General features: G+C 37.7%; 3 protein-coding genes and 1 long non-coding RNA gene across 9 annotated transcripts in view; 2 read left to right on the plus strand and 2 right to left on the minus strand.

Moving 5' to 3' along the window:
- On the minus strand, window positions 1–7440 carry pigq (phosphatidylinositol glycan anchor biosynthesis, class Q). Of its 2 annotated transcripts, none has more exons than XM_039686249.2 (11): window positions 7358–7440; window positions 5505–6242; window positions 5285–5416; window positions 4439–4559; window positions 3880–4006; window positions 3641–3794; window positions 3120–3231; window positions 2935–3015; window positions 1332–1446; window positions 1097–1158; window positions 1–843 (listed from the first exon to the last, which is right to left on the minus strand). In XM_039686249.2, coding segments are annotated over exons 1-11 (1797 nt in total). In that variant the 5' UTR covers window positions 7360–7440; the 3' UTR covers window positions 1–690. The 2 variants fall into 2 exon arrangements, with proteins under 2 accessions (XP_039542183.2, XP_088984601.1); XM_089128475.1 differs by lacking the exon at window positions 7358–7440 and adding an exon at window positions 6801–7015.
- Window positions 3158–26963, plus strand: part of LOC120489435 (uncharacterized) — a 27024-nt gene continuing 3218 nt past the window's right edge. The window contains exons 1-2 of the long non-coding RNA XR_016155106.1: window positions 3158–3247; window positions 5310–9180. This is a non-coding gene — a long non-coding RNA (uncharacterized LOC120489435). The remainder of the gene's footprint in view (window positions 3248–5309; window positions 9181–26963) is intronic.
- Window positions 11125–12722, plus strand: socs1a (suppressor of cytokine signaling 1a). Its single transcript, XM_039686250.2, has 2 exons — window positions 11125–11323; window positions 11762–12722. Exon 2 carries the CDS (start codon window positions 11836–11838, stop codon window positions 12439–12441), a length of 606 nt encoding a protein of 201 aa, XP_039542184.2. The 5' UTR covers window positions 11125–11323; window positions 11762–11835; the 3' UTR covers window positions 12442–12722.
- clec16a (C-type lectin domain containing 16A) overlaps window positions 12366–26963 on the minus strand; it is a 62477-nt gene continuing 47879 nt past the window's right edge. For 4 of the 5 annotated variants that reach the window (XM_089128473.1, XM_039686244.2, XM_039686241.2 and 1 more), the window contains 2 exons: window positions 23615–23758; window positions 12366–19692 (listed from right to left, as the gene is read on the minus strand). In XM_089128473.1, coding sequence (XP_088984599.1) covers window positions 19265–19692; window positions 23615–23758 — 572 coding nt within the window. In that variant the 3' untranslated portion in view covers window positions 12366–19264. Of the gene's footprint in view, window positions 19693–20866; window positions 21056–23614; window positions 23759–26963 lie in introns of all 5 variants that reach the window. The other variant, XR_016155104.1, reaches the window with a different exon arrangement.

Raw genomic sequence — 26963 nt, forward strand, 5'->3', positions numbered from 1 at the left:
TAAAATTATTAAATAAACTTTATTGAGGTAAATCAAGGGTTTAAAAATGAACATCAGAAATGTATACTTTGATAATCTATACAAATAGTATTTTATTAAATCATTTATATTAATAACAATAGCTACAAAACAACCTTGATTTGGCAACACTGACATAACACGCAGTTTATGGTCAAATAATTTAATAAACAAATCTACAATTAAACTCAACACAAGAGGCAGTTCACATAAATCAGCTAGAAGACTCATAAAACTTCAAACACATTAGTTTCATAAACTTCTACAAGTCATTCCCTTTCCATCTCATGAGAGACAGAAAAACAACAACAACAAAAAAACAAACAAACTGAAGAGAAGTCAAAGGTTTTACTTCCAGTTCAAATGACCTAGATGAAGTTATGGTTTTGATAGAGTGACTAGTCTTAAAATTACATTTATTTTTAAAATGGCACATCTTCAATGTTATACAAAAGTAGAAGAAGAATAAATACGATACATAAATCACAGTTTCAATCAAAGATTCTGGTCAGTGTCTAGAAAAAGAAAGATTTAAATCAACAATGTAGGATTATTTCCATTAAAAACCTAATTAAGACTATCTTGAAAGTCAGCAAAGTCTGACCAACACAGCACCTTCTCCCAAATGTCTAGCTGCTGACTTCTAAGGGGTCTTGCAAGATCCCCAAAAAGTTAGTCTGTCTTAGTAGTCTTCTGCTTCCAGGGGTAAATTAGTTCTCCTACAAACAGTTTCTTGGCCAATGCAGCCCAGGAATCCTTAGGGTAACAGCTATAGGTGGGTGTCCGGTAACACTGCAGTACTGAGCTGACCTTTAATGGGTTGATCTGAAGATGGAGAGAAAAGATTTTTTTTTTTTTCATTTTCGTTTGCTCAACATTCAAACCTCAGACTCAGAGACAAGTAAAGCACATCCAGTGTTTGCACTGATGCTGTATAATACAACAAACTGCACAGTGAGCCAAACAGAGCTATTCAATAACCCATCCCACAAAATCAACATCAAACACAAACCTTAAGTGAAACCCAAGCATAAATAAACAACAGGATGACATTCTGTTTAACCAATAACCAACCTACCTCCATCATCAGGTGAAGAGGAGTTCCTGGATCCTGACAAAGCACCTTGAATTTAACCCCCTCTGGAATCCAAATAGATAAAGAACCTTTACTAGTTGATCAGTTATGTAGACACATAATTGGCAAGTACATGGCCTAGAAGTACATTTATAATTTAATCTTTATCATCAATAAAAAAAAAAAAAACTTGTCAAAAGTTATGAAAGTTTTCTTTCTTCAATGTTATATGGTTCACCTGCCAGCCTGTACGGTCTGCAGATACGTAGGCCAATGGCAAACAGGGGGAAGGAGTTGATGAAGTCGACACTGAGGTGAATCACTCCCTGAAACAACACCACCACCAGCCGCAGCTAGAAACGGACAAGGAAACAACTCATGTCTATGAGATGTCTAAGTTTATGATTTATTACTTATATCACAGACAACAAAAGTTGAACTTCAACCTCACATTTTGTGCTACGGCACAGCCATGAACCAATACATCCAGTAGACTTGTATTGGAACATTCTACAAAACCAGTAAAAGCCTGTTACGTGCACTACGGTTTAGAAGTGTGGGATCAGTAGTTTTTTAATAAATTAATACTTTTACTCAGAAAGGAAGAATTAAATTGATCAAGTGGCAGGAAAAGTGACTGTAAAGACTTACATTGTTACAAAAATTATGTTTCAATCAAATGCTGTTATGAACTAGTCAGCAAAATCCACAGTTTCCACAGAGAAAAATGAAGCATCAACTGTTTTCACCATTGATAATAAGAATTGTTTCTTGAGCAGCATATAAACATATTAGAATGATTTCTGAAGGATCATGTGACACTGATGACTAGATAATGATCCTGATCAGAGGAATAGATTACATTTTAAAATATATTAAAATAATAAACAGTTATTTTGATCAAATACATGCAGCATTGGTGAGCATAAGAGACTTCTTAAAAAAAAAAAAAAAAAAAAAAATTCGTACTGACCCCAGACTTTTGAACGTTAATTTACAGGCAAATAAACATGATCAAGAGCTTAAAGGTTCTCTAAGCGATGTGGGGCCAAAACATTTTTTGTCACATACATCAAACGTCTCCTCACTATCGGCTAGCTGCCTGTCCCCTAAACACACTGTAAAAAAACGCGGTCTCTGTAGACACCACAGGCTCCAAAAACGGCAACAAAAACAATCATGTCTCACCCGGACCACGAAACCTAACAAACAGTGTTCCAGCCAATCACTGGCAAGAAGTATTTGAGGGTGGGTCTGGGGGGTTAGTGCGCGTGCACATGAAGGGGGTGTGTGTGTGAAGGAGATAGAAGCATCAGAGGGAAGTTTGAAAAATGGCCGACACACGACCAAATAGACATCGTTCTGAAGAACAAATTAAAAAGAAGAAGGAATCGGATAAAGAACGTGCGAAGTTCCGAAATTACATCGGTAGCAAAGCTTTTGAACGATGGCGAGAACTCCGGCGGCAGAAGGGCTTCCAGTCCGACATTCAGGTTGCTCTGTTTTTGCTGGACAGGTGGGTTACGTTAAATTGTTTTTTTTTCTTCTAAATTGACGCTTTATGTTCGCCAAACCCACACACGGATATAATTAGCTAGAACTATGCACGTTCACAATTATTTCAGGAAGCACGGAAGGGAGGGGGAGGAGATGAGATGCGGCGGAGGGAGGGTCTAGCTAGCCTCCGATTTGTTTGAAAATATTCCGAACGTCAACAACACCCAGGATCGCTCAGAGAACCTTTAAGACTTTACAAGTGTGAAATTAGCAGAGAACTGGATCAGATGCTCCAATGGGACTGGAATAAGGATGAAGTTGAAACTCATGTCAGAGTGACTCACCAGGGTAAAGACCAGGTAATACAGGGCAGTGGTGGGAAGCAGGAACAGCAGAATCGTAAAGAGCAAAGTGCCAATGAACAACTGCAAAGGAAACGCAGCAGAGTCAATCATGTTCTGTAAGGTTGAGTTGAATAGCTAGTACATAAATGAGGAATATAAAAAGTTTGCAAGAAGAGGAGGTGCACCTGGTCCAGGTCGTATGAGCACGAGTCAACCCGCTGCCTCAGTACATTCCATTTCTTTCCCCTGAAAAGTCGCCACAGGGAGGAAAGACCATAGATCTTCAGACAGTAAAGCCTGACCAGAGAGAAAAGTAAGTACAATTCAAAACACTGCAATTCTCAGAAAAGATTGTGTAAGATTGTGAATGTTGTGTAATATGTAAAAAGATAAAATCCTCAAGACTGTTAATAAAGATGGAAGTTAACTGAGCAGACAGATTTGAAATAAAACCTCAAAGAGACAGTTAGTACACCCAAAAACTGACCCACAAGACCTGTATAACTTTCTTTCATGTGTGGAACATAAAAGTCACTTTTATTCCAACAATGTGAGGTAATGGTGACCTCAGCAGTCCTTTTAAGTGGCCCAATGTAATTATAAAGGATAAAAGATTGAGACTGCCCTCTACTGGAAAACACTGGAAGTGCATGGACATGACAGTTAGTTAGAAAACTACATGCAGAACTACAGAATTGAACCTCACCTTGCCCCGTACACATAAAAACAGTAGATGTGAAAAGTCAGGAGGGCCACAATGTCGGACAGTATGGAGAGAGCAAACGTCAATCCCAAGCAGGCTGAGAGTCCAACATACCACAGGATCCTCTCAATGAAAGGAGACATCAGGTGGATGTAACCTGCCGACACAATCACAAGACATACATGAGCTTCTGTAATAAGTTTGAAACAACATGAGACCGCCTCAACTGAGGATGTACTTACTGATCCACAGATGGATGTGATAGAGGAAGAATCTCCCCAGCACCTGGTCGAGAGCTCTGTTCATCTTCAGTCCAGCAGGAGCTCCCATCAGCCATTCTAACAGCTCCTGGAGCTCTTTAGCCACATGCTGCCAGATACGTTTTTTTTTAAAAGAAATTAATACTTGTTCATTTGATCAAAAGTTTATAAAAAGAGTTTATAATGTTTTCTATTTCAAATAAATGCTGTTTTATCTGAACCTTTTTCATTCATCAGAGAATCCACTAAAATATTAGGCAGCAGCACAACTGTTTTCAATAGTAATGAAAGTTTCTTGTGCATTAAATCAGCAAATTAGAATGAATTCTGAAGGATCATGTGACACTGATGACTGAAAATTCAGGAATAGGAAACACAGGAATAAATTCCATTTTAAATTATAGTGAAATAAAAAAAACAGTTATTTTTAATTTTAGTAATACTTCAGAATATTATTGATTTTACTTCATTATCATGAAATAAGTTGTACTCAATTTTTAAATTAGATCTGCAAAAGTAATGTTATGTGTGTCATACTTACATCTGCCACAGGTACCAGAGTATCCGCTAATTTGCTGATACGATTCTCCCTATAAAGCCACGAGACAAGCAGCAAACCAAGGGCTATGTCCACAAGAAAGGACACAAAAATGTTTGCTTTTCTGCAGAAGAGTGAAAAAAGAAGAGTATGAGATTATGTTATAACAATAATGTCATAACATGGTACACCATACAAAAGGCACATGTGTTTCAAAAATGTCATCAATTACTCACGCTCATGTCTTTCCAAACACCTAAGACTTTTGTTCATCTTCGAAACTCAAGTTAAGATATACCAGGTACCTGATTGATTTCTGTCCCTCCATTGAAGCTTCATTGAACCATGGAAGCTCAAACGTGCTGCGTAACATGAGAATGAATCTCATTGGTTCTTGCAGAAGCTCAAACGTGCTGCGTAACATGAGAATGAATCTCATTGGTTCTTGCACATCAAGGGAACATGCTTGAGTTTGCATTTACCACAATTGATGTGTGAGTTGATGAATATGTGAATAAAAGCCTAAATTCAATATGTTCAAAACAAAATATTCAAATGTGTTTGTTCAGAAAATTTGGACTGCTGTCCAATTCACATGGATTAGTTTACGATCTTATGAACTTTTTGAGGAATCAAAGTGGTAGTTAAATAGCTAGCAAAGGAGAGACAGAAATTGCTCAGATTTCATCATAAAGATCTTCATTTGTGTTTCAAGGTGAACGAAAGTAATACAGATTTGGAACGACATGAGGGTGAGTAATTGAAATGCTCATTTTTGGGTTTTAAAAGATTTTTCTTTTTCGCTATCAATGGTGCTCTTATGTCATTGACCTACAGTATGTACAATACCTCATAAAATCCATGTGTGTTGCAGCTTTTTTGGGGGAGAAAACAGCCTTGAAATGAACTGCCCTGTACCCTGACTGAACACAGGTGGACAGCTTGCTCGAGATGAACAGCACCGGGCGACTATGTAAAATCCTGTAAAATACCAAAGGTTTTTCATTTCAGTTTTCTCCATCACTCTTCAGTATTGGCAACAGGTTCAAGCTGGAACTCATTAACTCACCTGAAGCTGCAAAACCAGTGCCACAGAGACAGCAGCCACGTTAGGAAGATGCAGACCGGAACGGATGCTTGTTTTAGAAGCTCTGCAATAATACTAGCCTCTCTGCCTTCAGACTGCCAGTGGGTGAGTTTGAGAGGCCCGTCGTCATATTTGTCCAGGAAAAAGAGAGGCTGACTTTGAGCCACTGTCTGGAAGACCAAGCGCAGTTCTGAAGGCTCAATGTCAGGCTTCTGGCTGACCTCCTGTACCGGGTGAAGCTGGGACAGCATAACCTTCCTCTGGTCGTAATGAATGAAGATGATCTTATCTTCCTCGCTGCTGTCATCGTCATTCTTCTCCTCCCGTTCCTGTAGAAGTTTCCCATCGTTCTGGACCACCTGGCAGGTAAAGCCTGTTTTGCCAATTTCACGGCTCAACTGCAGCCAATATTTCTGTGGAAAGATAGTACTCAGGTCTTTTAGAAAGCTGTCCATTCCTTCTTTTCCTTCATTGGGCATACTCCAGGAACCCAGGACGGTGAGATTCACTTGAGACTGGCTCTGCATCTTACTCAAGTACTTCTTCACCTGACCTGGTATGAACGGGTAGTGAACGACGGCCAGAACCACAGCAGAATTGTGACCTGGGACCCAGTGGCCAACCAGCAGGCCACTGTCAGCTGTATTGCAGCACTGAGGAAAGAAGATCTTCAGCACCATGGTTGTGCTATAAAGTCCAGCGACAGTGAAAGATACAGTCCTGTTTGGGCAAAAGGCACAATTAAAACAAGCAAGCATATAATAAGTAACGTTACAATTGATTATATATATGCATAGCACTTTTATAGGGCATAGTTTTGAGTTATCAAGTCAAAAATGAACGTGTAGTTGGCTTAACAACAGCCTCCACAGACCGAGCGACTGAGGGCAGTTTTGTACTCATGCCCTTCAAATGCATTGAACACTCGGGTCGTTTCTATGGAAACCACACGCTCCGGGCAAAAATGATATCGATTTAATTTGCATTATTACCATGACCAAATGCAGGGACATATTGCTGTATTTAGTAGTAAAGTAGTCAAAAATTACCTTGTGGATTTTGAAGGGCGAAGACTTCTGAGAAGTTGCTTCTATTACCGACAACGAGCAAGTTAACTCTACTAACGTTATGTGCGTTAAACAACACTGGCATGCTCTCGAATAATAATAATAAAAAATAGTCACGCAAATTCATAGGAAAATAGCACCAGAGAGATAACAGCGCTGTCCAGACTCTCGTTTAACTGAAAACCATTCCATAGGAGTAAACCGATCATACCGTTCGTAACTTCGTATTGTTGATAGTCCGTCGTTAAAATTCCGCCGAGTGAACTCAAGGGATATTTTCAGTTCCGACACAAATGGCTCAAACATGGGCTCAAGTAACGTTTGACTATACATCTGTATCTCACGTTCTCCTCAATATATTAACAAATTATTTAAAATGCAATTTAATAAAAACGAAATCAAATTTAAAATTTAAATTTAGCTTATATGCATTTCCAGCTCAACTGTTATCAGTAAAGTGAGCAAACTGTTATTAAGATTTAGCTGTGAAGGACCTTTTCCCCAAATCTATTGATTACCACTGTAATTTTTTTGTTTATGTCGTTGATTTCATCTCATACAGCACAATATTTTTGCATTGCATCGTCTTTGCTAAATATGCCTAAAACAGACCTACAGTATCTACAAATCCATAATTTAAATGCATATGCATAATGTTAATTTTAATGCATAATATTAAGATTATTTTAAACACTCTGAATTGCCATTATGTATGGAAATTAGTTAAATAAATAAACTTGCCTTAAAATCCTAAAAGCGTCTACTTACATGAACTGTCGACCGGTGAATATTTGAATGGGAATCGTAACCTAAATGAAACGTTATTATCTTAACCTTCAAGACAATATGGGGCCACACTAAAGAACCAGCTTTACTTTTCTGATAACAGCTTCACGTATGATAAGACTTGAATTTTAGGAGGGAACCGAAGAAAAAAAAGAAAAAAAAAAAAAGAAAGAAAGAAAAAAAAAAGCTATGGATAATATAAGTGTTTTTTTTTTAAAGAAAATAAAAATCTTTCTTTGTTTAAGGACAGTTTGTCAAACAAAAACAAAACATTTAATTGGATATTGACTACCATGTGCTTGTCCAATAAGAAAGCAACTTTTGCTGTGCTTGGCCCGAGTCCGGCATATCTACATCAGTCACTAGACATATATGGAACATTATTTCACTTTTCTAAATTAACTGAAAATTATGTGTAACTTAACTGAAACAACCGATGTGTAAATTAAGTGTAAATGAAGGTAAACCCATGTTGTTCACAGAAGATGGCGCTAGAGTGAAATAAATGTTCCCAGAATATGTTTTGAGACAAAATTAGGCCTACATCATTAATCATTTTTAATTATCAACCGAAGACGTTCTTAAATAAATTCAGTTCAGTAGCCTACTGTTAATAATAATAATAATAATAATAATAATAATAATAATAATAAAAAACACCAAAAAAAAAAAAAACACCATGAGCCAAAAAGAGAAAGTCTGAAAGTCACAATGCACCCTCATGTTGTTTTAACCACCGGTAGGCTACTGAAAAAAATGTTGTTAACCAACTCGGTTGCCATTGACTTCAACAGGGCACATGGTGTAGGGCAGACTTAATCAGGAGCCACGACGTTTGGACAGGTGCCATCGGATATATGCAACCGGTCTGGCTCCTGATTATGTAACTGTAGCCTATAGCCTACCTGTGCCCCATTTGCACGCAATTTGTTAGTGAACAGCACTTACAGTAAAGATGACATTTTCTTGTAAGGATCTGTGTGGCATGCATGGCGCCAGTCACGTGATACGAAATTTATAAAGCAAATATCGCATTTTATCGCAAGGAATTTTTCATGAATTCTCTATGCCTTCAGGCCTTGCATCCACATTTAATGGAACAAGTTTATTATTCTTATTATTTTGACAGATTATTAGCTTTTAAGCGTTTTAAATAGCTGACCTTTTTGTTTAACGAGCTTATGCTGATAGGCTACTCCAATTTTTAAATCCAACGTTTTTCGTCAGAGGAAAACATCAAATGTATTCTTTTACAGCAATATTGCAAAAGGATTGTTGCATATGATATTATTGAAATGAGCTCGTAATGGTTTCATACAAAAATGAAAGGGAACAAGCGTTTCTAAACATTGGCTACTATTCAAGGAAACCACACTTGAATAGTAGGCTACATTGTTTTGATCACGTGACTTAAGAAAATTTCCAAATGAAAGTGACCAGTTTATTTTCTTTATCAGATGTCTAAATTACGACAGCTTTTAGCGAGACATTAGGCTGACAGATACAATTATTGAGTAGATAAAGATGAAAGTGAGGTTCAGATAATATTTACAACTTCGTAACATATGTTTTAGAGATGAATGATATATTAGGCTACTACTAGCCTATACCTATTTAAAGCTATTCTGTGTTTTCCATAAATAGCACAAGGCGACTTATTTGAAGAAACAGCGCCATCTACAGGAAATTCTTGTGGGAAAGCAGTCTTTCACTTTCATTTTCCCGTAAAGCATTGGAATATGCATCAAGAAGAAAAGACAAAAATTTGAATAGCAAACACTGCTTTTCAACCATAAAGGAACTAGGTAAGTATCATTTTCATGTGTGTAATTATGTAAACGGATTGTATGCTGCAATTCCTTTGGCAGATTTCTCCTTATGTGTGATTTTGATCTGTAAATATAGACGTAAATTTGGTCCGATATTATTTATCTGCAATCAAATAAGCGTATGGCTTTGTGAATGAAACGGATATGCGCAAATTAAATATGCAATTGATTTCTGGTGGTCTGCATCCTCAACACCAGTTTGGACATGGGGCTATGCGTTTGTGCATTGTGAATAAACATATAGGCCTATCACTACTGCTGTTGTAAATATCTGGAGACAAAATCTGGAGATGGCCTAAACTTAGCTGATGATGATGATGCCATTTTATCCAAATGTAATTTAATCCAAATGTGCCATAACACGTTGAAGCAGTTCCTCCATCTGATAAAGAGATTTGTTTCAGGGAAAAGCTCTGATAATTCACATGCTGTTTTTTTTTTCCTTTCTTTTCCTCTTCCTTGGATCTAAATGTAAGTTCGTTACTATCCGCTAGTGGTCCTCCTACTGTAAATATGTGTCTTTCTGAGAAATACAAGTGAAACGAAAGTACAACCAGTAATTCTATTCCAAAGCAAACAAGTCATTGTAAAGAAATTAGCATGACTGGAATTTCAGTTTCACAATGATATCATTCAAACGAATCACAGTCGGGGCTGTTCTAAGTAGGTATTTAGTGTTTTGATGTAAGCTGATGTCATTTCTTCTTGTTAAATGGGCCCTGAAGTCATGCGTAAGTCTCTCTGAAATCATATGAATAACGACTGAAATCACATGCAGACAATTGATGAATGGTAACACTTTACAATAAGGTTTCATTAGGTATCATGAACTAATAATTAACTGCACTTCTAAAGCATTTATTAACCTTAGTTACTGTTCATTTCAACAATACATGATCAAAAGTTGTAGGCTATTTGTTAACATTGGTTAATACACTGTAACATGAACAAACAATGAACAGCTTTTTATTTATGTGTTGCTCATGGTTAGTTCATGTTAGTTAATATTAACTAATATTAACAAACGAAACCTTATAGTAAAGTGTTACTGGATGAATCCGATGTGCATTTTTTAATTTAATTTAAGTTTGTGCAAAATCATTAAATCTAATCTGGAGGCAGATCCAATGATGTTGTGCAGTGTTTACCATATTGGAGCGTCTAAAGCATCTCTAAGTAAGAAATGAAACTTATGGAAAAAGTGTTTGCCTATAGTCCGCTGTGGATTTACGGGCTGAAATTGAGTTTCATTTATCCCCTATGCTTTACAGAACCCACTGTGGATTTCAACTGACAGTGTCACATTACCAGGACAAATGCAGACATGCATAATCCACATAATCCTTTTTTTTTTTTTTTGGGTGCTATACACTGTATGATAATAAGCATGTTCAAATCCTAGATGCATGGACTGATTAAAAAAATATTGCTTGAAAAGCATATTATTTTTAAGGCTGTTGTTTTTTTTATGTTATTTGCACACCTGTTCTAGTAACATTTCTGCCAGTTTTATTTGTTATCATAAAGAAAATTAATATGTAAAAAAAATATATATATGCACACACTAATATATGCAATTATATATATATATATAAAGTGAAAGGATTAATAATATAGTTATGTGACCTAGTCATGGTGAATCAGGCTGTATAATAGACCTAGAAACACACATGACAAGGATATTCATGTGACTCTTCACTTGAAGGTTGATCATAACTATTTCATTCATATTAGATGTCATATAAGTGGAACTTTTTTTTGGAAATGCAAAAAGTTTGTATGAAGAAGTGAAAGAACATTATCATATCACTTAGGTAGGAGGAGCTAAATCGTGAATTGATTTCACTGAAGTGAAGTAAAGTGAAGAAGTATTCCGGGAAATTCGGAATGGGTGGAGCTGCTCGCGCTAGGCTATATACAGTTTGTAATCGCATGTCCGTTCATTCTGACATTACAAAGAGTTTCTGTCGTGCGCAGTGAGGACATCTCTATCGAGATATAACGGTGGAATAAATCAATCAATGGGAGTTCAAAAAAACCTCATTTTGGAAGCGGCGACGAGAGTTTGTCAAAGGCAAAGTTGTATTGACTACTCCTGGAGTTCATATTTGCAAAAACGGTAAGATTTACGCGGAACTAACTTTACTGTTAATAACGTTTTAGCGGTCTGTTTTTGATTTAAATGAAAACAATTGCTTGTTGTACGTCATAATGTAACGCTTATAATAAGACTTATAAACTTTATATAAAATAAGTCGTGTCTTGTTTAACGTAGCAATGGTAACATGTAAAACACTTAAAATAAACGTATATTAAATAGAGAAATAATAATAAAAAAAAACTTACCTAACGTAACAGTTAAATGCCTTGATAATGAAGTGAAAAGGATGTGTAACTAATTTAACAAATAAATCGAGCTGTACACGATTGAATGTCATAATCTATGTTGCCATGAAACACTCAGTCCATTGCAGACTGGTGTGATGTTCAGTACAACATGTGATTTGGTTTGGAAGGGGCCACTTATTAACTGTGTTCCTCACTCGCTTTTCAACAGACAGATGAGTCTCATCTAGATGACCTTCCTGTGGTACGGTATGGAAGACCACACCGGTTGGTCTTTCCTGTAGGATGGTGGCACACAGTACAGTGGAAGGGAATCAAGGCACAGAAGAACCCCGAGCGAGCACTGAAGCCTCCCCAGAGGTCTCCCAATCCCACAAGTCCAGACCCGGCCAGCTGGCAGCTGTTATCCAGACACATTTCAGGCCCTTCAACTTTGCGAGAGACTTCAAGACCATCGCAAAGACCACCTCAATGCTAGAGGAGAGTGGCTTCTACTGGGGTCCTATGACTGTGGAGGAGGCACATCTGAAGCTGAAGAAGGAGCCAGTGGGAACTTTCCTGATCCGGGACAGTCGTCAGACCGACGTGTTCTTCACACTGAGTTACAAAGGACAAAACGGTCCTGTGAGCGTCCGGATTAACTTCAAGAATTCCAAATTCAGTCTGACCGGCAGCAAGGAATCTTTTGACTGTCTTTTCAAACTGCTGGAACACTACATCAGTTCCCCAAAGAAGGGTCTCGTCAGGCCCTACAGGAAAGAACCAGTGCAGTCCCTGCAGCAGCTGTGCCGCAGACGGATTATTGAGACATGCGGCGGAAAAGACATCGACCGCATTCCTGTGCACCCAATCCTCAAAGACTTCCTCCATGCCTTCCCCCATCCACTATGAAGACGAGACTCGTTGCATTAAAGCGCTGCTGGAATATTCTGGAGATACTTGATGGACTCCTCCTCGTGGTCCTGCTCTGTTTTAGGATGCAGGAATCATACTGTAGCACATTTTGGAATATCAGTCTTGAACACTGCACAATGAAAGTTTACATTGTCTGTGAATGTTTACACTATACAGGAATATTGTTTTCCTTTTATTGCGTTTCTGCTATGCAGAAAGAAATATATTTCAAGGTCATTTTTATAAAAAGAATAAATATATTTGTAAACAATTTAAAACATCTCAATGTTTACTTTATTTGTTGGGGGATTTATACACTCTGAGGCCTGAATGGAAATGCTTGAATACAGGTAGATATACTATATATACACACACATACACAAAGCATATCTACTTTACACAACATTAAACTAAAGTCTTTTAGTTTATCTACATTAAACTAAAGTGCTTTAAACTATTACATTTCAATGGAAGGCTTAGTGAAAACGGTTTAATTAGAAGACAAATCAAAACAAGTAATTCATTAAACAAATAAACAAATGATTCAAATTAAACCATGTAGGTGAGAACTTTTAAGTTTCCCTTTTAACTTCGAGCCTCACCCTTGCCTAACAAGATTCATATCTTGGCTGATAATCTATGCCATGTGCCTTTTTCTTTGGCATGCCATGTTTAAGCTATGGTATATTTTACTAGATTACAGGCTTAGTGTACCTGGATTCCTGAAATGCCATGAAGACGAGGACTTATAGGAAGTTTAGGCCAGACATTCTGTGCTGAACCACCAGGCTGATTAATCTAGGTAGTAGCGTGGTTGAGAGGCGGAGCTGTGGTGACCGTAAACTGCTTATGCCTCAGACAGACATTTACAAGAAATGAAGTGGGTTGTGAGGACTGATGGAGTGTGATGGGGAGGAGCCTGTGATCTCCAGAGACGCTAATACACAGTATCAATACAACTTTGTGACACATCTGACAGGCTTACACAGAAAAATGACTAAGAACAAAACAATACTCGGCATGAGGGGTTCACGTAAACTTTAGAGATCACTGCTTGGAATTCCACTTGAGGCTGAAGGAAGTGATCTGTACTGCACAGGCATCAGATAAGACATTGTAACACTCGTATTGCGTTTTATTTTGTGTCAGACCTCTTTCTAAGTGATTTTGCTTAATAGAACAATGGAAGTAAGCTGCTTTCGGTGTAAACCTAGTTGTGAGTCAAATCAATCATTAGCGAAGACAGCGGATGAAAGCAGGTCAAAGGTCATAAGTACAATGGAAGCGGATTTATTAAAAGGAAGCTTATCTTTGAGGAGAAAACTTTTCTGATTCCAACGAAATCATGATACCATGTTGTGGAAGTGAGGGGGAAATCATTCGTTGTGCCCGATTGGCTACTTTATCGAGGGATTTCCCTTCTTCAATCTCGACACAGAGATTACCAATTAACTTTGTGCATTTATTTCACGGGGTGAATGACACAAATAGGAATCTACCTACTTGTAAAGAAAACCAAACTCAGAAGCCTTGTTTGATAAGGTTTAGGTTTGCCGAGGTTGACTTTGGTGATGCCGTACAGGCCAGGGTTAGTTAATCAGTCTGTCTTTCTTCGCTCATCTGTGGTGATTAATACACATGAAAGAACATAGTCACTTCCAGGAAAAGAGACAGTTGTGTTTCCTTGAAGAGCCCCTAATCTCCACTGCATCTGGCCTCAACTTACACAAACATATAAACACACACATTCGGCTCCAGAGTGGTGGATTTCCTTTTGGAACCGCAATGCTCCCCTCCAAAATGCAGAGAGTGAAAGACACACAAACACACACACACACACACACACACACAGTTTCGCTATCTTTGTGGGGACTCGCCATAAGCGTAATGGCTTTTATACTGTATATTATCTCCCCTTACACTAACCATACCCCTAAACCTACCCATCATACAAAACTTTATGCATTTTAACAATTAAAAAACATAATTTAGGATGTTTATTAATAACCGTCATCGTCCCACAGGTGAGACGTTTGGCATTATATTTGTAAAACAATAATATCTTAGTGAAAACCGTAATATCGACAAACTACTTATAATTTGAAAGCTTGCAATCTCTAGTTTCCATATGTGGTGACTGATTTTCAATTTATGTTGACTTCATTTATCAATTTACAACAAGAATATTTGAACGCTCCTAAGGCGTGTTCAGACCTTTATTTTGAAATAGTGATGAACATGTAAAATTGTGAAAAAATGGTAGAAACCTCCGTTTGTTTTCATGCCAAAAGTTTAAAAGATAGCATCCATTCAATTATTTTAGAAAAAAAAGGTCTAAAAATGTTTTAAATATAAAGAAAATGAATTTACCATTTGTGATGTGGCAGCGAGCTAAAATCCACATACGTGTTCTTTGTACGCGTTTCTTAGAGGTTGAATTCATATCAAAATCTGCCAAACTTTCCATACTATTTATGAATAGGATATCTACTTCATAAATTGTGGAAATAATGGTTCAGATCACTCAAAACACATATGGAAATGGAGGCACCCTTATATGGGCAGTGATGGAGTATGGTTGTGCCCTAGTGAAACAGTTTGGTACTGCACCCAATCAAAATCTTACTGAAAGCTCATTTTTTGAGATATAAACGTAAAATTTTAAACACAATTTGTTCAGATTTTTGTCCCAGGTTTTAAAAACATATATTTTATATAAGATATAAAAGATATATTTTTTTTACATTGTACATTTACATAAACTCAAACTTCTATAACTTTTTTCTTTCACTTAATTTATTTCACTTAAATAACAAATCTGCCAAATGTCTTCTTTAAAACAAAACCAATCTTACATCTATATGTTCCAAAGCATTCTGGGGTGTGTGTGTGACACTTAAGAGGTTAATCCATTTCGCCCGTGGGGACCATGGCTGGTCACCACAATGCAGGTGATCTCAGACTTTACTACCCTTGTATGTACATTTTCCCCACAATGTAATAAACCTGTACACACACACACACACACACACACATACACACGCAAGCTTGTGTGGTTAATCTGCACATAGAAACGGACATGATTTGAGCGCTTATAAACGGAGAACAACCTCAACTGATAAAGGCCAAAAAGTTTTGTGGCAAATAATACAGTCTGTTAGAAATAAATACAATAAAATAAAATAGGGGTAATATTTGTCTCAATATTATATATATATATATATTTTTTAAATAAAATAAATTATCTGGTGTATTTAAAAAAAAGAAAAGTAGCTTATCTGCACTACATCAAAACCCACTCATTAAATAGATAGATGTTGCTATGGAAACTCATTACAAAAGATCAAACAGTAATTATTAAAATCTATTTATGGTTATGATGCTGAAGACCCCTGGGAGTGGTTTTTGTAAATTGACAATGTTTAAAACCACAAGCTAAATTCCAGGAAGGCAAGTGATACGGCTACCCACATAATGGTTACTATGACAACACTCATCTCTTGCCATCCCACATCAAGGTAGAAGGTCCCCATGACCTCCACTGAGAATATGTGGGCAGGACTTCCAATTTACTGATTCACAAAGATAATAGTTTCACACTGACAGAACACACAGACCACCTTTGAGTAATCCCCTCACCTTCTTTTCCATTCACAAACAGGTGGCTTTTAAATGATCGGATGAGTATCTGTAAAAAAAAACAAAGATGTTAGGTCTTTAAAGGGATGGTTCACCCAAAAATGAAAATTCTGTCATCATTTACTCACCCTCAAGTTGTACTAAACCTGTATGAGTTTCTTTCTTCTGCTGAACACAAGAGTTAAGCCCCATTAACTTTTCCATACCATGGAAGTCAATGGTGGCCATCAACTGTTTGGTTCATCAAAACATCTTATTTTGTGTTCAGCAGAAGAAACAAACTCATACAGGTTTGGAACAACATTAGTAAATGAAGCTGAATCACATTAAGAGGGGCTTGCGACTAGCTTTCAAACTGATTTTTGAAAGCATTTTCCCATTCCCATTCTAATCTAGAAGGTGAAAAAAAAAGTACAATCTGACAGACAAAAGTATACAACTCTAAACATCAATAATTATAATGGCTTTGCAATGTAGCACCCATAACAATCTTGCCATCTCATCTATTTTCAATGAAATACAGGTTGCTGTATTGTGGCAAGTCACATATGGCTCCTCTCAGGCACATGCCGTGTAATGCAAACCACAAGTTAGTGAGCTTGTGTTCTTTAGAAATATCACCCTTGTGAGGCTGCCATCAGCAAAACACATGAGAGACTATCAGCCCAAGCTCCTGGAACGAGACTTCTAGGGAACCAGCCAATAATCTCATGAGACTCTAGCCTGCACGCATCCATTTATAGTTGCTCTTAATAAGTTTCATATCAACCTGTTTCTCAGAGCAGAGGAAGACAACGGCAGCGTTTATTCATTCAACGGGTGCTTTTACAGAAAACCAACATGTTCGTGATGACCATCGCAGTCCATTTTTTCACAGAAACGCTTATCGATAGTTAACTGAAAGCGTTTCACAGTATATTACTGCATGACATTCATTTTTAGTTGAAGAGGATCTGCTGATAAACAGAAGTGGGACCTTGAAATACGCATTTTGTTCACTAATTGTAAAAAACTTTAAATCTAGGAAGTGAGTGTGGGGGGTCAACTTAATGCAAAGTCTCCAGGGAAAAGGTTAAACAAATGCAGTTTTCTCAGTATTGCACATATCCGTCACTGATTTAGAGACAAACCATGGAAAATCCCTTTCATATTCTGGGAGTGTTTAGTACGGTTGTATGGAAAATGGACAAAGGCAAATAACATCTTAATAAGCAGCCCACTTTACACAGCAAGAAAGAATATTAACCTCAGTTTATTTCCATATTAACAATTTCCCCTCCCACAGGAATGCGGATTTCACGTAGTTTCATCACAGTAATAAAAATATGCATGCTTAGCTCCAAAAATGTTTTTTTATATAAGTCTATAGTCTTTATTTGAAAGAAAACCATCTCAAAAGAAGAACTGGATTCCAGCCAGTTCCCCCCATCATCAAGAGACCCAAGCACAGAGAAGCCCACCTATTCTAGGAAACGATGACTATTGGGAACTTCACTTAGGCTTGTTGATATTTCACCAGAACAGGAAATTTGCACAAGTATTATGACAGATTAACTACCAAAGATAAACAGCGTGGGGGGATAGATTTACTAAAATTCTGCTTCTTCATAACACTTACTTGAAATGGAAATAAAAGGTAAGACAACCGAAATATACATCAGAATAATTTATTGCATGACTTGGTAATTAGTTCTAACATTAGATCAAAACAAATCTTTACACTGTGTACAAACTATGATGCCCTCCAAGCCCCCTTCGCGACAATGAATTGAACCTCAAAATACTGATATATGCAGAACTGTATTGCTTTAAAAGGTCATATTTTACAATCTCCGTTGATAAAGCTTGTGAGTGGGTTTCTTTAGAGAGAAAAGCGCCCAGTCACGGTTACCACACATTTGCATCTGTGCCACACCGCAAGAGCGTGAGGACCCCTTCAATGTGCTGCTGTCTCTATAAGCAAAATATTTCCCATTTCAGTACATTAGTGACGGTAGTCACTACTACTTTAATCTGTGAGTGAAATAAATTAGTCTTCAATAACGGTAATTATCACACCAAAGTAAAACGAAACCACAAATACATCACACCCAGCTTTGATTAAGTGTGTCCAGCACAAGCTCTTGATGACCACTAGAATAGTTAGCGTTAAAGAACATTAAAACACACCAAAAAAAAAAAAAAATTGGAAAACTCGCCTCAGCCTTAAAAAAAAAGGATGAGAACACCTCAAAATACTTAATGACGTAACTGTATGAACGAAAACAGGCATATTTATCCTGTGTCGGCAGATTCCAGAAAGAAAGCAAATGCATGAAGGTACATAAACGCTCAGGAATGAAACTCGATTACATCAGGTTTGTTCACCTGAATAAAAATGAGTCAGCATTTTTTATACAAAAAGGCTTGGTGGAGCAAAAGTGGATGGTTGGATGAACCTCCCACGCTGCCAAAACCGAGCAAGAGTTCACGAGTTAAATGATCTTAAATGCACTGATGAATTAAAACAGGCCATTTCAAGCATTATTTTTGATCTCAAAAATAATGACACAAAAGGGCTTTAAAAAAAAAACCCTGTTGAAGTGCAAATTAATGGTCAAGCCAAATGAAATATACCTTCAGAAAAGAGCACCGCTGGATAGACCCAGAAGGGGTGTACATTCCTCAGTGTTAAGACTGGTAAAATCAAGCGGGCAATCCCCACCAACTCACTCAGATATATATTTATACGAACACGCCCATCTCTTCATCTGCTCAGCCTCATAAAACCATACGAAAACACACTCGAACAGTCGCACACAATCACAAAACAGTCACACATGCAAAGAAACAGCTGGAACACCTCAGCACCAGAGCAGAAAGAATAACGCACGACAGGAAAAAAAGACTGTGCTTTAAGCAGCACTCATGATGAACAACAATGTCATTGTTCTGAGAGTGCCGTTTTCCTCTGAAATGCATCATGGTCTTGATGTGAAGAGAAGTATTGTTAACCGCTGTGTTGACAGTCAGAAACTACAGAGATACAATTGAGGGCCTGAATCACTTAAGCTGAAAGCATGTGCAAACCAGAATCGGTCATGCTCACATTGAGTAATCAATGGAACATGCATTTCTTGCTTCAGTAACCCGGCCTTGATTTCTTTAGTACATTTTAGTTTTAGTAGCACTAGACATCATATCAGTCTATCGCAGTCTCCGCCTCCAGGTCTGGGTTGTCCTCTTGGTCAGTCACGACGCCCGCAGAGTCTGTCTCGGGCTGAGTCATGGGTTCCTCCCTCTGAGCCTTCGTCAAATCCTCCGTTTCTTCACTAAGCAAATGCTCAGATTCAGGAGATGCCTCATCTTCCTCTTGTATGACTGGAATATCCTTCCTGTCGTCTTGAGACTGTGCGTCCACTGCTTCCATGTGGTCATCTGTTTGGCCGGTCGAAATCATCTCATCCGTATCCGGGACGGCGGACTGGGTGCTGAAGGAGCGCAGGCGAGGCGGGTCGGCGGGGGGCAGCAGGGTCAAGGAGTCCACGCTCAGCGTTTCGGCATCATTGTTAGACAGCAGGGAGATAGTGGGTTGCGGTGCAGGGGTGAGACTGGGCGCCAGGGAAAGTCCTGAAACAGGGAGAACAGGATTGGTTAATCCCGCACAGGCCTCTCCTTACTTATAGAGGAGAGGGGTGTTGGCACACATGCAGGAACATCTATTCATACTGAAAAGGCAAGTTATGTGAAAGGCAGTAATGCAGAGCAGACAGTGTGGAGGAGGAGAATGTCAGCTTTGTTAGGTTGTTTGTAATGTGTCTAAGTTTATGTGTGCTGTGATAGATAAATGTGTGAGAGAGATCATAAATTCTGCTGGGATGATTGACAGACAGGATGGATTGATAGATGGCTAGATATATTGATAGGCAGGTTGAAAGATAGAAGAACAAACAGGTAGAAATGTAGATCTGATGTTCTATCTGACCTAGATAGGTCAAATAATAGATAGATGGATAGATAGGCCAATATATATAAATGGATAGTTGGATGGCTAGATAGTAGAAAAGCAGACAGACAGACAGTAGAAAAGCAGACAGACAAACAAATAGATAGGCAGATAGATATATCTGACAGACAGATAGATAGATAGATAGATAGATAGATAGATAGATAGATAGATAGATAGATAGATAGATAGATAGATAGATAGATATGCATATATATATATATATCTGACAGACAGACAGATAGATAGATAGATAGATAGATAGATAGATAGATAGATAGATAGATAGATAGATAGATAGATAGATAGATAGATAGATAGATAGGCATATATATATATATATCTGACAGACAGACAGACAGATAGATAGATAGATAGATAGATAGATAGATAGATAGATAGATAGATAGATAGATAGATAGTAGAAAAGCAGACAGATAGATAGGCAGATATATATATTTGACAGACAGACAGACAGATAGTAGAAAAGCAGATAGACAGACAGACAGAGACAGACAGACAAACAGATAGATAGGCTGATAGATATATCAGACAGACAGACAGACAGACAGATAGACAGATAGATGTCTGCCAAAAATAATTATATGAAAATGTAAAATGAGGAACCTGAATGGCGTTGAAGTGAAAAGGTTGAAAAACAGGATCTAGGGTGACATTAATTCATTCTTTGGATGTCATCAGCTTGCTAATAACACGCACTTCTAAAGAGAAGTTTCACAGTTTCTACAATGATGTTTGTGTTCACACACACACACACACACACACACACACACACACCTTTAGTTTTTAGTAGCACAATGCCAGTCACTGGAAACTAAGCGGGCCACTCTGCATGGTCAATCTACATTAAAGCGTCACACGGACATGCCTGTTACGTCTGCCTGGAGCTCTAAACCCATTCTCCACCGTGCCTGTCATCCTCTGACAGAGAAAACACGCACCTTCGGCCTTCCCTGCCAGACCTGACTAGAGAACAGAGGGACAGATCAGAACGCATCCTACAGACATTAATTACAGCATCTAATCTGAAGGGTGCATGGAGCAAAACCTCCAGCCAAAGGATATTATTAAGATTTTGGGGACAGCATTGGTCATTGGTTAGCACTCTAGCACAGAACATGTTTAGGCTTGGTGCTCATGCAGATGATCTGGGTTCGAGTCTAGCATGAAAAAAATATCCCCATATCTAGCTGTCTAATACAAGTGGAAAAGGGGCACAAATACAATTTAGTAGAGTCAACTTAAATCACCCTTCAAAATCCATTTTACTTCTGTAATAAGCCAATGCAAATGAGAGGCAGAACATTTTTATTACATTTTGATGCACACTACACATTTATTTTATTTGGAATAACATGCACTCATGTTATTAATGTGCACATAAGACCAGGCACATGTTTTAGGAAAAGTAAAAGGTCAATTTGAATTTCTTGTTGACTTTAACTCTATGCAGGTTGCGTGACCACACTTACACTACACAGTCTCTGTCATAACAGACACGTACCGAGTAAGAAATCGATGTCAGTCTCACCACAAATCCACACCTTCAAAACAATACGTCATCTGCTACCGCTGCTCCTGATTCTAAGAATTTCTCTTCAAAGATGTATCGCCCTACAAGGCGATAACAAACAGTGTGGTCAGCTTACACTGCTGCACTCTAATCTTTGTGACAGTGGCCCTTATTGAAACAACATGTGACTTCAGAAGACTATTTGTCCAATTTTTAGTGAGATTATTAAATGATATGGACAGTTTCACTTCAGACAAACCCCAAAAAAGTCACTGTATTTCAAAATAGATCATTACAGTGATTCAGAGAATAAACGGAACAGAGATACATAGTGAAAGAAAAAAAAAAAAAGCCCATGACCGTATTAGTTAAACGCCCCCGCCACAAGAAAGAAATCTGTAGGAGACTTCACAGAGGCCACAATACTTCACTCCTCTGTTCAGAGAATCAGCCAAAAGAGTGGTTCCGAGTTTCTTGTGGCGTGAAGGCTTTTTGAGCTTTCAGGTTTTTCCAAAACCATACCCGACCACCAGTGTTCAGCTCAGAAAGGCAGTGTGGGAGTGAGACAAAGCAGCCAATGGGTGCACAGAACTTTAGAGGTGAACAAAGTCCCTCAGGCACCCTTGTTCTATACCCAGCAAACACATTAAATGAATAGTTCACTTCAAAACTACACTTCACTCTGTCATCATTTACTCACCTTCAAGTTGTTTCAAACCCGTTTGAATTTCTTTCTTCTGCCGAAGACATTTTGAAGAATGTCAGTAACCAGAGAGTTGATGCTCTCTATTGACTTCCATAGTAGGAAATTTACCATGAAAAATGACCATGTAAGTCAATGGGGTATATCAACTGTCTGGTTACTGACATTCTTCAAATATCTTCCTTTGTGTTCAACAGAAGATAGAAATTCATACAGGTTTGCCACAACTCCAGGATAAGTAAATGATGAGAGAAGTTTCATTTTGAAGTGAACTATTCCTTTAATTCACGAGTGGCCTTTTAGGGGAACATTTAAAAGTTGTAAAATAGTCTACTTCACCATTGCTTACCATAGAATTTCTTTCTAAATGCGACAAAATTGGCTGGCTGACAATGACAAGTGCTAAAACGGATGAAGTGGAAAGAACATGTGATTACATGTATATACACATTCAATCATGGATACTTGCCCTTGAATTAGCAAAGGTATGAGCTGTGAGTCATTGAGTGAATAGAAGAGTATAGAAACGTGAGTCTTAAGGTCCATTCACACCAACAACAATAACCATGAAGATGATGACTATATTAGTGTCCACACCAACGCACAATAACAATCTGTCTCTATAAGCACGTGCTGCGGATATATCGTCTGTGACTTTAAATGCTTGAGCTCTATAATGTCGGATGGATTCTTGGATTCTCAAAGATGATTATTCAAACTTTGTTCATAGCGATTGCCATTGTTATGAATGGGATTATAATCATACAGCTATAATACTTCTGCGGCAGTTTAAAATCTTGATTTACAGGGGTGTGAGTAGCTAAAAAGCTACTGGGAAGTGAGTTTAAAATCCCTCCCTACATTTTTTCTCATTCCAGAAGCCATTTCACTGAGGGAATAGGGAAGAATATACTTTTTGAACTTCCGCGTCATGCCGCCTTAAATAAAACGTTTTGATTGTAAAATCATAATAAATTCGCAATTCGTGAATTTAAATTCAAGTAGATCAAACTGTAAAGCATAAGCACTACCAATGCCAAAGTCATGGGTTCAATTCCCAGGGAATGTAGAAACTGAAAACCGAAAGCATAAATGTAAATCACAATGCAATTATTGCAATCATTAACTTAACTCATCAATTAAAAACTGCAGACAGCAGTTTAAAAAAAGGTGCTTAGATTCAGAGGAGGGTGTGTCATAGCATTTGTGTGACGTGCTTTGGTTTTTCAGGAAAAGCAGTTGATAGTAAAATGGAGTGGTTAAGCAAAAATAGAGAAGGGAGTGGCATGTGTGTAATTGTGTGATTTACCTGTTTGACTCTGTGTTGCGGTGTGTGTGGATGGGATGCTGCTGGATGTGACTAAGTCACAGGGGCCAGTTGGGCCACTAGTAGGTGGTGAGGTGAAGGAAGTTGATGTGGGGTTGTGCTGAGCAACGTGAGCAACTGCAAAACCTGGAAAACAAAACACATTGTCACATATCTGACAGACAAATCAGTGAATGCCCTGCGATACTTTCAATATTAAACTTGTTTTACTGATAAAAACAAGCAGGCACTGTGGCTTAGTTGATAGAACAGTCGTGGGTTTGAGTCTGGCCATTCCATTTATCTTGTCAAAATATTTCTGTTTTCAAAAAAAAAAAAAAAAGATGAAAAAAGAAGCTTTATATACAGAAACAAATACACACCTTTACTTGCTAATAACCGAAAGACTAGTCAGATTCCTAAAATTTTGTTACAAATGAGAACAACCTTAAAGTGATCCAGTGGCAGGCAAAGAACAGGTTTTTTTTAAAACACTTGGCATCACACCAAGAGTTCTGGGAACCACAATCTATTTTACCTGAACCAACTACACGTCATCAACAGGGACTGAGAGACAGCTATTAGTCATCCATTTCCCTAAACAGAGAACTAACTTTTGTGAAATTAAGAGCATCACAATCCTACTCAAATCTAAAAGGATTGATACATTTTTGTAAATATTGAGAGATTTCCTCTTTGTAGTGAGGGGGCTTTTGAAGGGGGGAATTAAGCATCAATTCATCTTGGGAATGACAAGTGCTGCACACTGGTCGGAGGGATTTTGAGGCATTCCTCTGGCAGAACAATGGCCAGGTCAGGTTATGAGGATCTATCGACAGAAATGCAATATATTGTATAAAGACCTTACTCAATGAACCTTTATGTTTTTATTACCTTAGAATTAGACATTTATATCTATATAACCACGGGCACCCCCTTCTATGAAGGTCAACATAATGTGACGTCATGTTTCTACCATAGCCGATATCGAACAAACAGCGCTACAGAGCACGTTTCGTCACTACCTAAACAGAGAAGCAACAGAAAGCTAGAATCTAGCCATAGTAGTGACTTTTCCCTTGTCCGTGGTGTAAAATATGTAGGTGGATTGTTTCATATAACTTAGTTCTTCTCTCTCGCTGTTATGGCTTTGACAATCAGCTGATTAGTACTATTGACCGTAAAACAGTATGTTACAGAAGTCACCAACCCGTCCATCTTGGAAGCATTTAAAGTCCCTATGAAATCAAAATTGACCATACTTACTTCGTTTGCCTAAATTGATCGTTTTGTGGTGAACAATTCATACATGCAAGTCAATCCACACAAAAATTTTTTTTGGCTTCGTAATCTTTAATCAAAGTTTGAAAATGCCCCTCCCCTCTGCATTAGAGGACCTTGCCCGATGACATAGGCTTTACGGTTTGGGTGTCTCCTTAACATCCATAACCACGCCCCTCCAACTGACAGCTGCTGTGTGTTTGCGAGCGCCGAGCGAGCATTGATTGACAGCATGTGTAAACTTGCGTCATCCTCCATTTCAGAATGAAACACCCATTTTTCTAGATCCAATCAGGTGCTAGTTAGAAAAAAAGCCACAGCCACTATTTTTCCTCATTTAGTATTCTGTTTCTCTCCAAAAATATGTCACAACACTGGAGAAAAGTCGTTTGCCACTTCCAGTTCACAGGGACTTTAAAACCACTTAACTGTCACCGTCCCACAGGTGGGACGTTTGCCACTATATTTTTAAAACAATAATATCTTAGTAAATACCTTAAATAATATTGACAAACTATATATCATTTGAAAGCTTACAATCTCTAGTTTCCATATTTGGTGACTGATTTTCAAAATATATTACAGAGGAGCCATAATTTTTCAATATAAAACAAGAATATTTTCATAATCATAAGGCATGTTCAGACCTTTATTTTAAAATAGCAGTAAACATGAAAAATCATGAAAAAATGGTAGATACCTCAGTTTGTTTTCATGCCAAAAGTTCAAAAGATAGAATCCATTCAATTATTTTGGGAAAAAAAAGGTCTGAAAAGTTTGAAATATCAAGAAAAATATAATAAATTCACCATTTGTGACGTGGCAGCTAGCTATGACTTACATGCGTGTTCTTTGTATTTGTTTTTTTAGAGGTTCAATTCACATCAAAATCTGCCAAACTTCCCATGCTACTTCTGAATAGGATCTCTACTTCAGAAATTGTATGAAAATTGTGAAAATAATGGTTCATATCACTCAAAACAGGAATGGAAATGCAGGCGCCCTTATATGGGCAGTAATGGAGTCTGATTGTGCCCTAGTGAAAAAGTTTGGTACTGCGCTCAAACAAAATCTTACTGAAAGCTCATTTTTTGAGATATCAACCTGAAATTTGAAACACAACTTGTTCAGATTTTTGGCTTTGATCTTTCTGCCATTTTAGAGTAGCCCAGGTTTTGAAAATATATATTTTATGTAAAATATGAATAATTAATATTTTTACATTGTACATTTCCATAAACTCAAACTTCTATAACTTTTTTTCTGTTTCACTTTCTTAATTTATTTCACTTCTACAAAAATCTGCCAAATGTCTTCTTTAAAACAAGACCAATCATATGTCTATATTCCAAAGCATTCTTGAATTACAACCATTTAAGTTCGAAATGTGCATTTTCATGTCTATTCAAAAAAGGGGGGGTGACAGTTAACAGAAGTCGATCGCGAACAGTTTTCAAAACCAGAGAAAAAAACAAACAAACAATATTTGTATTCATTATTATTTTTTAATTTGTGAGTAGCAAATGATGTCTAGGGGATGCGGAGGCGCGCACGACGTTACAATCATATCATTTTTGCCGCGGTTACCTTTGCGCTCTGCGGAAGCATCGAGTATAAACAAGGCTTTACGCTTTAACCAGCTCAGCCACAGCCCTATAGCATAACAGCTCATATTAGCCTGCTAAACTTTTACTACCCTGTTAGAAAAAATATGTAGTTGGATAGTGTCATGCGGTTCTTCTGCCTCGCAGTATTATGGGTTTGCTATGTGGGAAGAAATGTGCTGGTTACGTTCGTGAGACAATCAGCTGATTATTATTATTATTTTATATATTAAGACCCTTGATCCTCACCTGACTTTGGGTTTGTAACCTTTATCAATTTTGTGGTTTATAGTGGACTGTGGTACAGAAACAATGACAACATTACACACTCTTGGCTTACTTTTTAGCCACCGTAGCTTCTTCGAAAGGGAGGGGTGAGTGGTGGGCTGAGCAACCGAACCAGTAGATGCCTCTAAAATCTTCACATTGCACCTTTAAAATGGAGAAGTTTTTCCTTTGAGTTTTAT

The sequence above is a fragment of the Pimephales promelas genome, chromosome 3 (genome assembly GCF_988280905.1).
Source record: "Pimephales promelas chromosome 3, fPimPro1.hap1.1, whole genome shotgun sequence".
In the NCBI taxonomy this organism is placed as follows: domain Eukaryota; kingdom Metazoa; phylum Chordata; class Actinopteri; order Cypriniformes; family Leuciscidae; genus Pimephales; species Pimephales promelas.